Source organism: Lathamus discolor, chromosome 3 (genome assembly GCF_037157495.1).
Source record: "Lathamus discolor isolate bLatDis1 chromosome 3, bLatDis1.hap1, whole genome shotgun sequence".
NCBI lineage: Eukaryota > Metazoa > Chordata > Aves > Psittaciformes > Psittacidae > Lathamus > Lathamus discolor.
The window spans coordinates 118,410,399-118,422,667 of record NC_088886.1 but is presented as its reverse complement, the minus strand read 5'-3'; the positions used below and the strand labels follow the sequence as shown (position 1 = coordinate 118,422,667).

Here is a 12,269-nt window from a genome sequence, read left to right as displayed (position 1 = left end):
CCAAACTGAACACTTACCAGGACAGGACCTCAAATCACACACCTATTGTTGCACTCCAGGTTTCAGTTATTTCTATAAACCATTAAATACGTCTGTGATTATCTAAAAGAACTGATCTCTAAAGCAACCATGAGGACGGATTTAACAATCTGCCTACAATTTCCCCAGCATTTCGCAAATAGTCCAGCATCAATTCTTTCAGTGATGCATTTGCACGCAGGGTCTATTCAGGCATGCTCTGACCACACTGGGACAGGCTGTCTGCAAGTCCTGTCTCGATGGCTGCCTCATGAAAGCCCTTTACAAAGCTTACATTTACAAAGGCATACATTCTAAATCTTTACTCAATCTCCAACTACAAAGGGAGCTTTTAGGGCAGAATTCGGTCTATAGATTGTTTTGATATATTGATATGACTACTCCATTCACTGTGAAACAATTTTAGCTAATCAAATCAGGAAGATGAATGAACAGGCTACTTTCTGTGAATCATAAGTCTATACTGGACAAGAAATACCAGATAGAATGAGAGTTTGTTTTCTGCTTTGACAATATATTATCAGAGGCTAGCTGCTTGAGGAAAAATTAAACTATCACAACAAAAGCTGTATTTGTATATTTTTCAAAGTTATGTTTGGTAACATAAATGTCAAGAAACTAACAATAATGAGTTTCAAAACACAAAAGTTCTATTCCACCTGTAATACGCCCTTGTCCTCTATTAAGATTCTGAAATTAGGCTGAGTATTAACCTACAATACTGCAGCTACAGAAGGAAGTTAAAGTTATTATGAAATGATTTAGACTGTAGCTTTATACAACACATACACATACATATTATTGTAAAGAAGAACCAATTGTACTTACTTGGGGTGCTAAGGAATAAATTAATGTTCATTTTAGTAATTTTTATCATATCCAGTCTCCATTTATGACTATATACTTATAAAAATAGAAATCCACTTCTGATGAAAATTCTACAAGCATGCATATTTCAGGCAGCATCAAAACAAAAAGGGAAATTAACTTATTCATAGAACAGTTTGGGTTGGAAGGGACCTTAAAGATCATGTGGTTCCAGCCCCCCTGCCATGGGCAGGGACACCTTCCACTAGACCAAGTTCCTCAAAGTCCCATCCAACCTGGCCTTGAACACTGCCAAGGATGGGGCAGCTTCATCAGGCATTGTTCAGTATCTGACCATGAAAGTATTGCACAAAACCACAAATGTCAGAACACATATAACTGATTCTAAGAGAGACTTAACTTTCAGCCACTAAAGACAATACTGTAGGGCTCTACTGACCTCAGTGATTTTACAAATTTAAGCCTGTAAGAATTTTACTGATGCCTTGTGCAACTATATGCTGGGGAGCAACATTTTCAAGAGCAGTCAAAGTCTACATGAACACGACGATTATCGCACAGTGCAGGATCTGTATTTGAAGACAGCAGCTGAAACTCCCAAACAGTCTTTTACAATTACAGCATTTCTGTAAAATTAAGATCTGTTCTTTCAGCTAAAAGAAAAACCTGACTTTATGATCTGTGTAAGTCCTGCTTCTCAATATTAGTGAATGAAAGCTAACAATTTCATTTTCCCTTAAGCAGCCAGTCCTCCATATCCAGCCTAGCCTAGTTTAGCTTTCCAAACCAAGGGACCAAACATCTTTTGATGCATGCATTCAGCAGCATTTCATTTTCTGTGTTCCAGTATTTCAGACCACAAAACAACCCAAACAGAATACATACCATGCACCTGTTACAGAACTAATATATGACATGTGTATGGGTATTACCATAATTTGGATTTACACAGCTTTATAATACACTATACACAGGGGGGTTTAATAATAAGTCTAAGACATAGAGTTCAGATCAATGGATCTCACACCTCATGTGCCATAGCTCATTATCTAATAAGATAAGCTTTATATATTTAGATCAACATAAGATTTTTCCATCTCTCTCAAAATTACCAAGTGAAAGAACGTAAGAGTTCAGCTGGCGCATCCTTATAATCCCACCAAAAGAAAACATCTCATACCAGTCAAGGTAAACCCTTCAAATTTACTCCAATGATGGAAAAATACAGCATTGGCAGCACCTAGACTGAAAGGAAGGATGGTGCTCAAGCTGCATCACTCAAGGAACTGGGCAGATCATAATAAACAAACACTAGTTACAAACACTTGGTTAGAAAAGGAGGGTTATGAATCACTTCCCCATTATCCACAGAGACCATACCACAGGTGTCACTCCCCTTAGTATTTTTCTTACTTTCCATGTCCTCCATTTCTTCAACTACAGTTATGAAGTAATGCCAGTTTCCTAGCCTAGTATCTTTACTGTATCACGTGCTCCTGCAAAAGCAGCACCATAGGATACACTTGCAAGGAAGTATTGTAACAGGCTAAAACAGAATTTTACAGGAAGAGTTATAGGGGAATCTCAAAGAGTAATGAGAACACAGCCAGAGCAGCTTAACAATTAGCACAGCAGGGCTGTATTGCTAACACTTTACCATTACAGACAAGAGGTAAAACTGAAACAGGATTCTTTAAATAGCAGGTGTTTGCAAAGAACTGGCAGCGTCAAACACCCCAAAGTGACAACTAGTCATTTTTACCAAACATACAGTTAAATCTTGTCACCTGGTATGACTCCCAGTTCATAGATTGGCTAGAGGAAACTGCTAAGAGTACAGCACAAAGGAAAAGAACAGCCAATGTAAGACAATAAACTGAGCAGAACTGCTGAAATTGCATGGGGGAGTAAAGTGGTTCTAGAAGAATCACTGCATTTTCCTCAAAGATTAAAAAGTTTTAATACTTAGTATATCAAAAGCCCTGGCAATACTTTTGTGGCATGCAAGTTAACTGTCAACTGTCCATTAAGAGATTCCATACAGATTTAATATGTATCTATGTGCTGATTCCTCTTTTATTCTTCATAAATTTAGCTTCTTCAAACCACAAGATATATTACAAAAACATGTAATTGTCTACTACTAACAGGTTACTTCAGCAGTTCAATACCTATGCTCTCCAGTTGAGTATGCAGTCACAGTGTATCTAGGCAGGGACTACCTTATCAGCAGGGGGTTTTGGCAGGGTTTCTAAACGCTACCACAGTGCCACAAATAAGGAAAACAGAAAATAGAAGTTTTCAGATAGCCTAACCTTACAAAACCTTTTAAAAGACTCTTTTTACAAAAATGGAGTGTTTTAGTTATCTATGTTATACATATGCCTTGCCATTTCTCAATATTCCCTAAAATTATAATAGGTAATAAAGTTATTTTGTAACACATTATTTACTTTTATATTGCTTCAGTAGCAGACTATTTTATTTTCATGAAGCAGATCAAAATGGAAACTTAAGACATCCAGCTTTCTCATTAACATTCAAATTCTTTACAGTGTTAGATTCTTCTTTTAAGTGTTCCTTCTCTTTTTTCCTCTTTTTGAATCAAGTTATTGTACCTGTCTTTATATATAAATTGCTCTGAGCAATATATATTTAGTTTTCAGAGACCATTTGGTCAAATTCTAATAATGTCTCCTGGGAGCTGACACCAACTTCCAGCAGCAGGTCATATACTGCAGATTAGAATAATAAAACACATGCTGCTGCAGCTTCAAAAAAAAAAGAAAATTATGTAAGTCTGCCTTTATCAAGCTGAAAAATGAGGTTTTGAAACATCTCAGATGTCTTCTAGACAGAGCTTTCATGTTATTTAAAGACATAAATCCAGTCACTTCTGGGTTTAATTCTTTTAAACCAAAAATGTGCCATTGCAAAGATTTTGTTTCAGATTTCACATTTCTTTTTGTCCTTACAGTAACACAGTGTTACTTAATTGACCAAAATAGAAAGCCTGTATTTTACAAATTTGTATGAAACTGAAATATATCTTTATTTACACAGTGCAGCATTTTTTCCTGTTTTGAAATAAAAAATATGTAATTTTTCCCATATAAAAGTGGTTTGGTTTTAGGTTTGGGGTTTGTTTGGTTTTTTGGTTGGTTTTTGGTTGGGGTTTTTTCCCAAATTCTTTGTGTAAAGGTAAAGTAGGTAAGTGTCTTGAAACTTAAAGACAAACACTGGCTTAAAAAGAAACTGGTATTTTTCCTCCAGAGTAGCATTATATTAGGGTATCTGTCAATGCAATACAGCTAAATTATATATTTCTCCCTTACAATGCACTATTCTTTATTATAGCTTTCCAACTACAAATCCCAGGTAGAGTGAAGTTTGTCACATTTGACCTCTTTGGTTAAAAGCAATCCACTGTAGAATGATTTTTTTACACTACTCTAAAATGAACAGTTCCACATGCATAAATACTAGCAGGAATAGACATCTCCTGTTTCTTTCTCCGACCTTCAACAACCCTACTCTCCGCAGAAAAAAATAACAGTTTTATTAATTTATAAGCACCATACAGGCACAGGCAGTCTAGAGAGAAACCTCCTTAGCAGTTGTGAAGAAAAAACATGAGAAAGCTTCCACAAAGAGAAATTTTGAGAGCTCAAAAGAAAAACAAAAAGGAAGAGGTGTGAATATTTAAAATATTCCCAATACTCACTGAAAGCAGCCACTGCAAGAGCCAGTGTGACAATAATGGAGACCCAGGAAACCCACAATGCCTTCTTTCTGTAGCTTTGAGCTTCATGAGGTTTTAGCCTTGTACTGCTTTCTAGTAAACCTGATAAGCAATAAGCAAAGAGGGTATGAACAATACATTGCTCCTTTTAAAAACACAGCTGTGTTAGTTCAGACCTAGATCACATATTTATATTACATATAAAATCAATACAGAATCAAATTCTGCTCACATTATGAAGATTAATGAATGAAACTACCAGAAACATTCAAGTAAGCAAGGAGAGCACACACAAGGTGTTTTGATTTCACACAGGAAGACCCACACATCAGCAACTTGAAAAGAGTCTACAATTGTAGGGCAGTTACAGAAATTCACGCAGCTTACTTTTCCATCTGTACATCTACACAAGAAAGGGCTCAGTCCTACAGTCAGATCAAAATGCATTTCAGGACTTCAGGATCCTGAACACAGTTAACAAAAGGAAAACTTGTGGTCACTAGTCTCTGCAAAATAACCTACCAATTAAAGGAATATACCGCAGATATTGAGCATCAAAGTATAAAGGGGCATACTTTAGAATCAAAGCTATCGCAGCCAAAAAAAAACCTCTTGAAGCATAACGTCCTTCATGTGAGGTAGGAATACATCCTCATCTAAAACTAACTGAAGAACGAATTCTGCCCTTATTACAATCTGTTGAACACAAGTGAATGGGATGGCTTTCTCTCATTTTTGATGCCTTCAATTTGTGGAAGTCTTTTGTCCACTCATCTTAAACCACAGAGAAGAATTCAGGTTAAAAATAAAGAAAATACAACACTGTTTGGTTTTCATCCCCTCAGTCTAGGTCTTAAGCCACTTTTAAAATGCGTCCAGAATTTACTACAGTTGATCTCTATATATCCTATGCAGATTCTTTTGTGCTTAACATATTCATCTAATTTAAAACATACATTCTTTTTCATCAGCAAGTTCCAGCTCAAATCTGCTTAACTGAAGAGAACACCTTTTAACTTAAGGTGGCTTTTAACTTTCTTAATGAACTACTTCAGAAAACATGGGTGATCCCTCTTAGAGGATGGTCACTTTTCAGAGGCACTTGTCTGCACTGAATGCATAGAACTAGGGCACTGGTTTAATAGAACCTTTCAGCAGCTGGTATAAGGTCTCACACAAAGGGTTGAGAACAGGGTCTCCGGCAGACTCAGAAGCAGATTAAAACACAGCTGAAGCTGTTACCATCCTTACCTTCCCCAGTTTTCTCTCTGAGGGCTGTTGCCACTTTCAGGAAGGGACACCTGATCTAGTTATTGGTATAATTCTGAACCTACAACATGTTTAACCAAGGTCATTAATATTCATAGATATTAATTTCAACTGACTGCAATATACTGGCTGAAAAGTGCAATGGTTTTGGAATCAATACAGAAGGGAATTGGACATCCCTGCCTCAGGGACAGCAATGTGTCAGCAGAGGGGCAGGCATCCAGGGGTGGTAACAATTCAAACCACTGGATTTTATTCTGCCACAGATTTTGATCCTAGGATAATTGGTGGGATTCACACTGACTTGGAAAGATTCTTGATGCTTTTTTCACCTCAAATACAATAAAGCAGAGAAAGTTTCTTTATGACTGATCAGAAAACTTCTGTGGGAGTTTCACGCTTATACTGTGTTTTTAGAAAAATTAAAGTATTACCTCACTTTTGCACTACATACTCCCCTCCTTAAGAATGGAAAAAGAATTTGCAAACTTGCATGCACTAGGCCCTATACTGAAGTAATGTCCGTTTCTTATTATGTGCGTTCTCTGCCTATTTAATGCATGAAAACTACCAGATGACAATTCTGAAAGGTTTGAGTCTTTCACTGATACTACTGCACAGCTATTTCTCCCATAGCCCGCTTTCATTTGTGTGAATATTTTTTTTCTCTCTACCCAATATCTGGCCTAAATTCTGCTACTACACATAATGACGCAAAGTTTAATTGCTGTCTGATATAAGGAAATTAACAATACATCTTGAAATATAGGAGATACTTCTACTCATATAAGCATAGAGAATACACATCTTACATTTTGTGTCCTCACCCCTCTTGCCCCCTCCCCAAATCAAGGATTTTAAATTACAGTTGAAATCTTGTTGGAATGTAAAACGAAATAGGTATTCTTAGCCAATTTTGGTTCCCAGTATTTCAAATCTCAAATAAACACACATCAGAATGACAGATATCCTCACCTGTTTCTTTCTTTAAAGAAATCCTGTAATTCATGACTACAGCTCACTATTATCTTGGAAGTCCAACATACACAGTTGACACTTATAAATCAAATAATATCCTAATTAAATTGGGAAATGAATAATAAGTCCCACAGCTAGCGAAGCACTGCTGATTACTATTCACATGTCAAGCACGTGTCCAGTATGACACAGACCGCAATCCTTATAAAACTGAACCACTTCTGATATGTGTGTTTCTCTCCCAAAATGGCTGGCATATTCTAGCTGTCAGAGATGTGATCCCTTCCTTCCTAGAATAATTCAAATAATTTTTCTGTAATTCCAAGTTTCACCCCTGAGAAAGACCATATTATTCTTACGAGTGTCCTAGGGGACGGCACACAAAAACACAAACTCATTAACATGACTACCAAGCCCATAGCATGAAAATTATTTAGAAGCAACAACAGCTCATTAATTTACACACAACAACACAATTCACAAAGTAAACCTCCATATTTTTTCCACTGACCATAAGAAATCAAGTTCTAAGCACCCACAGGAGACTGAAAGATAATCTGTCAGTATGACCTGTGTTGCTACAAAAATAAAAAGGTAGTATTTACTGATAAAATTTTTCCACCCTGAAACTAACAAATGAGAAATTTTATTGCCATTAATTTATTTAACACATAGATATCCTTAAGGTAAAGAAAAGATGATGAGCTGGTTAAAGCCACTGGATTTTTACTTTATCTTTCAATACCTCCACATATTAACAGATTTTCTTTCCATAAAAAAATCAGAAGGGAGAAAAAACCTGCCTAACAGTTGCAGAACACAAGCTTGGCATATTTGTGAAGTGATTCTAGGATATTCTTTACCATATGCTGACTTACCAGAAGTACTTTTCTATTTAACTAAGGGATCATTTTAAAATGTCAAGTTATAATTTGTGAAAGGATAAGGCTAACAGAAAAACTGTTCACCTAAGATGTTAATTTAAGGACCCCATTCACAAAATTATCACTGGTTTTGAATCTGACTCTTAAAGAGCAAACATCTTGGTCCAAAATTTAGGGTTAGTTTTTATTTTCAGCAAACACGGAAGTATCAGCTCTATAATTGAATCTGCTATGATTCATTGGAAAGGATCATAAGGAAAAGTACAATCTAAAAGGACAGACTGTAATAATTTCAACAGGGAAAACCTGCAAAAAAGCATACCAGATTTTCCCTTACAATGACTGGGAATTATCCTGGTAGGTGGAATCGGTGACTATAGGAAAGGCTAAAAGAAAGCTACTCCAAGGGCCATAGAAATACCACGAAGTTAGAGAAGGAAATAAAGTCAGCAGCTTTAGTGTCAATTCCCTCCTAGAAAGAGATATAAGGTTAGGTATGACAGACACAGTCTCCTTTTGGAATTACCCTTAATACCTCATGGGCTAGCTTTCATCTTTAGCTCTGTTATACTGAGCACAAATTATAAATTTCTGTAGTCAAACTCTCATGTTTAAACCATAATCGAAATTCCCGATTCCCATTATTTAAACAGAATTGAAGACTCGAACTGCCCTCAGTCACAATGTCTGTCCTCTGCCATTAGCAGTGACAACAAGGCTACCCCCAGAGAAAGGGCTGTCCCCAGCCCAGGCATGACTGAAAGCTATCAGGGAAGACAGTGACTGCTCTTCCCATTTACTTCTCTACTTAATGTCTAAGATCTGTGAGCAGGCACAAGCATTTGGAAAACCACAGAAAGAAAAAGAAATACAGAGATTATGTAGGATGGGATGAAAACCAAGAACACAAGAGACTCAGGAATGCTGAAAGCAAACAAAAAAAGAAATAAAAGGCAACAGAGAGATTAAGCAAAGCCTGTATGTGAAAAAAAAATGGAGACAAATTATATGGAAAAGAAGCCTGGAGGCGTTGTGGAGGACAAGGCAATGGGGAGGGTTAAAATGGCAGCTGTCTTTATGGGCAGCAGGTGAGTACCTCACATGCTATTAACAAATATCCGAAATAGGTGTGCTTCACATTAAAGAGTATCACGGCTTGGAAGCGGGCAGCTTTCCATTCCTCGCCAGATATTTGGGCAAATAATAAATAAAACAAAAAAAAAAACAACAAAAAAACCATGAGTTATGTGGAAGTGCATTACACTGTAGCGGAAGGAAGACAAGCAGTAAGGTAAGCACCCTTACTTTGCTACCCAGCCTGGCTGCGGCGGCCACCACAGAAACACCCCGTTATGCCCCAGCTCGGCAGCTGGCTGCCACGAGCCCAGCGGGCAAGTAACCTCAGCGGCGAGCAGACCTCCGGCACCGCCTGACGCTGGCGGGCACTACCTGCCCCCCCACCGGCGTTCCCCGGGCCCCCGCCGCTGCCTGCGCCCTCGGCCCAGGCTCTCCTATCGCAGGTGGGGCGAGAGCGGCGCCATGTGCCACCGCCGGCACCCGCTCCCCGCCAGGCAGCCAAGTTTTCGGGCGAGGTGGGAGCAGCCACGAATAGAGTTTATAAAAATACTGTAAAGCTACCGTGGGGTGGCTTCTCTCTCACCAGAGCTAAAAAGGGGGAAAGCTTCGAGGGCGGCGAGGGAGAGGATGTTAAGCGAGCGCCCGTTGCGGGCTGAGGGAGAGGCGGCCGGGGGGATGCTGAGCCGGCGGCAGGTCAGGGCAAGAGCGGAGCCTGCAGGCCCTCACGATGCGGGAGGAGGGGGCTGCTGGGGTCGAGGGGAACAGCAAGGGAGTCTGGAGGAGACCGGGGCGCTGAGGAGCACGGCGGGGGGCTGCGAGCGCAGAGCGGCTAGCTGGAGCAGTTAGGAGGGCAGGAGCCGGTGTGCAGCTGCCAGGGCTGAGGAAGAGGGGGCAAAACCGGCTGCTGGGGGGGAACGGGGAGGAGGGTACGCCTCTAGGGGAGCGAGGCGCCAGGGTTCTGCGGAGAGGGCTGAAGGAAAAGCTGTCGGGTGTTGGGCGTCTCGGGTGGGAGGGGAGGTAACGCCACGGAGGGCAGCGTGCAGGAAGGCAGGTGCTCACCTCTGTCCTCTAGCCCCTCACTAAACTGCCCGCTGTCCCCGATCCGCAGCTGTTCCTGCTGGTGCTGCTCCCTGGGGGGCACTGGCGGGCTGACCCCGGGGGGCTGCACGATGGCGGGGTCCGGAGTGGTGTCTAGAGGCGCAGCGGACGGCTCCATGTTTTGCGGGGCGGCTGGAAGCGGCTGGCGACTGTGGCAGCGAAGCGGGGAGCGAGCGGAGCATCCAGCCCGGGTGCGAGCCCGGGGAGAGGAGGAGGCTCCGCCTCAGAGCATCAGGGAGACGAGGACAGGCAGCAAACAAACTCCTCCGGCTGCTCCCCGCCAGCCGCCTCATCACTAACCTCGGCGGCGGCGGAGGGAGGGCAGGTGGGAGAGCGGTGCCGCCTCCCCGTACTGCCCGTCCCCTCCCCGCCCCAGGGAGCGGCGGCCGGCTCCGCAGTGGGGCGGGGGCCGGGTGGCAGTTTGTCTCCGTGTGGGGCGGCGTGCGAGGAAACGGTGGGGCGGGAGAGGGGGCGGGAAGGGCTCTGGCGAAGCGCTCTCAGGGGCTTCTCGCCCTCGAGAGCCCGCAGTCACCTGCCAAAGGCGCGGCAGGACCTTGGGCTTTAAGGTACGTGCCGGGGTAGGTCGAGGGAGCAGGAGGCCTTCGTTCGCCATGGCGAGCTTTGGCTTCTTCCTCTCCCTCCTCCCCGCACCAAGTACCTCAGGGGGAAGAGATGTCCAGTGACTGTCTAAACATGGAGCCCCAGCGCAGCAGAGTGAGAAGTAAACGCTGCTCCTAAGGGCTGTGGGTGCTGGCACTGTGGGACAAGGCCCTGTCAGCCTCACCTCCCCGCTCACAGGTAAAGACCCAGCGCTCCCCTGGGCTGTGGGATTTGCTTGTTCTCCATTCACTGTAGCCCCTTTTCAGGATCAGAGCTGAACTGCCACACATATGCACCTCAGAATCCCCAGCACTGACCTTTTGTTATGCTGACAGTTGGGTTTACCTTTAAAAATGGCCTACAACATACAGCCATCTCAAGCTGAAGCGTAGGATTAGAGCTGGAGACTTGCTGGTGTTCAGGGCTATTCTTGATTCGCTCACCTGCTGCTCCTAGGGCTGCAGAAGAGAGCAAGGAAACAATTAAAATGTTAGGAGAACAGAAATGTGAAAAAAAAAATGAGTAATTTTGTAGATAGATCTGTGCTAGAGCTGCTTTCTTCTTCTACACTGATTTCTAATGACTAGAGAGGTGCAAATAAACGAAAGCATTTTCTGTGCTAGCACAGTCTCCCATTTGCTTGTTTACTAGCGTGCAAATAAATTTTATTCTGACTTGAATCTAGGAAAATTACAGAAGACGATTAGATTTTGTAGCCCAGCTCCTCAGCTGATATGTATGGATATGATCCCCATTTAACTTATATGAAGATCGTGTTCTATTTCTCTTTTGAGAAATTGGCAAATCTAGGGAGTATGGGTGTGCCAGGAGGAAATTAATATTTATGCCAGTATATAAACTGTCAGAATCTTGCTGATGTCAGCCTTAAAAGTTTTTCAGTATTTTAGTAATGCCTATTTGGGAATGATTAGTGAAACATTACTACCAAAATGTTAATTTATGCTTCTTAATGTTGTATGCTAATCTTCAAAATCTTTTAGCTGTATTTTAAGGCATTAACTATTTGAAAAATTAAATATAAGTAAATGTTGACATAAGTGACATAAAATATCAGTTTAGAAACTGATTTGCATTCTGGCAGCCCTGTGGAATGGAGATGCTGTTGTGGCCTGAGGGATTCGTATTTTCTCTTTACCTAATCCAGTGATTTCTTTGAGTATAGTCTGCCATACATACTATATGAAATGGTTTTGAAGTCTTCATGCCTCTCGCCTAAATTTCATCTTCACCCTTAGCTAGCTTACCCTGCTGAATGATCCCAGAGCTCTTGCTCTTCTGGTTGGATTGGCATTAGTATGAGTACAAGCAACACCAAAAGTATTTTCTTTTTCCCTCATGAAATGGATAGTAAATTCCAACATGCCTATTTGATGTTAATGTCAAAAGAGGTTCTTATGTGCATAAACTAACACAAGTGAGTTCTTTTGAGAATTCACTTGGGGTTTTGGGGTTTGGGCTGAGTTAGGAGGGGTTGGAAACTAGTAACTCCATAAAACAGATATGGTTATTTTCTTTATGGGCTGTTTATTAAGCTCTTGTGAACTTGAACCTGCAAGATATGAGAGAAGATCTGTGTGTGTATGCATGTGAGAGACAAGTAAAAAGTAGCAAATACTCTTCGTTGCTTGCCATAAGTAATAGATTGCCATGTCTATGACATAAAATGTGTCTGTGAAGTGAAAACCCTTAAATAAGTAGAACCAGTTCTGTAACCTGGTCAGAGACAAGGGACT

General features: G+C 41.2%; 1 protein-coding gene across 3 annotated transcripts in view; it reads right to left on the bottom strand.

Annotated features, from left to right (window-relative positions):
* The window catches only part of TMEM163 (transmembrane protein 163), a 100,976-nt gene extending 90,555 nt beyond the window's left edge, over window positions 1-10,421 (bottom strand). Inside the window, exons 1-2 of one of the 3 annotated variants that reach the window (XM_065671327.1) lie at window positions 9,877-10,421; window positions 4,592-4,711 (exon numbers count right to left, since the gene is read on the bottom strand). In XM_065671327.1, the coding sequence (XP_065527399.1) occupies window positions 4,592-4,711; window positions 9,877-10,033 (277 nt within the window). In that variant the 5' untranslated portion in view covers window positions 10,034-10,421. The remainder of the gene's footprint in view (window positions 1-4,591; window positions 4,712-9,876) is intronic. The other 2 variants (XM_065671328.1, XM_065671329.1) reach the window with 2 other exon arrangements.
* Between the last annotated feature and the right edge of the window lie 1,848 nt (window positions 10,422-12,269).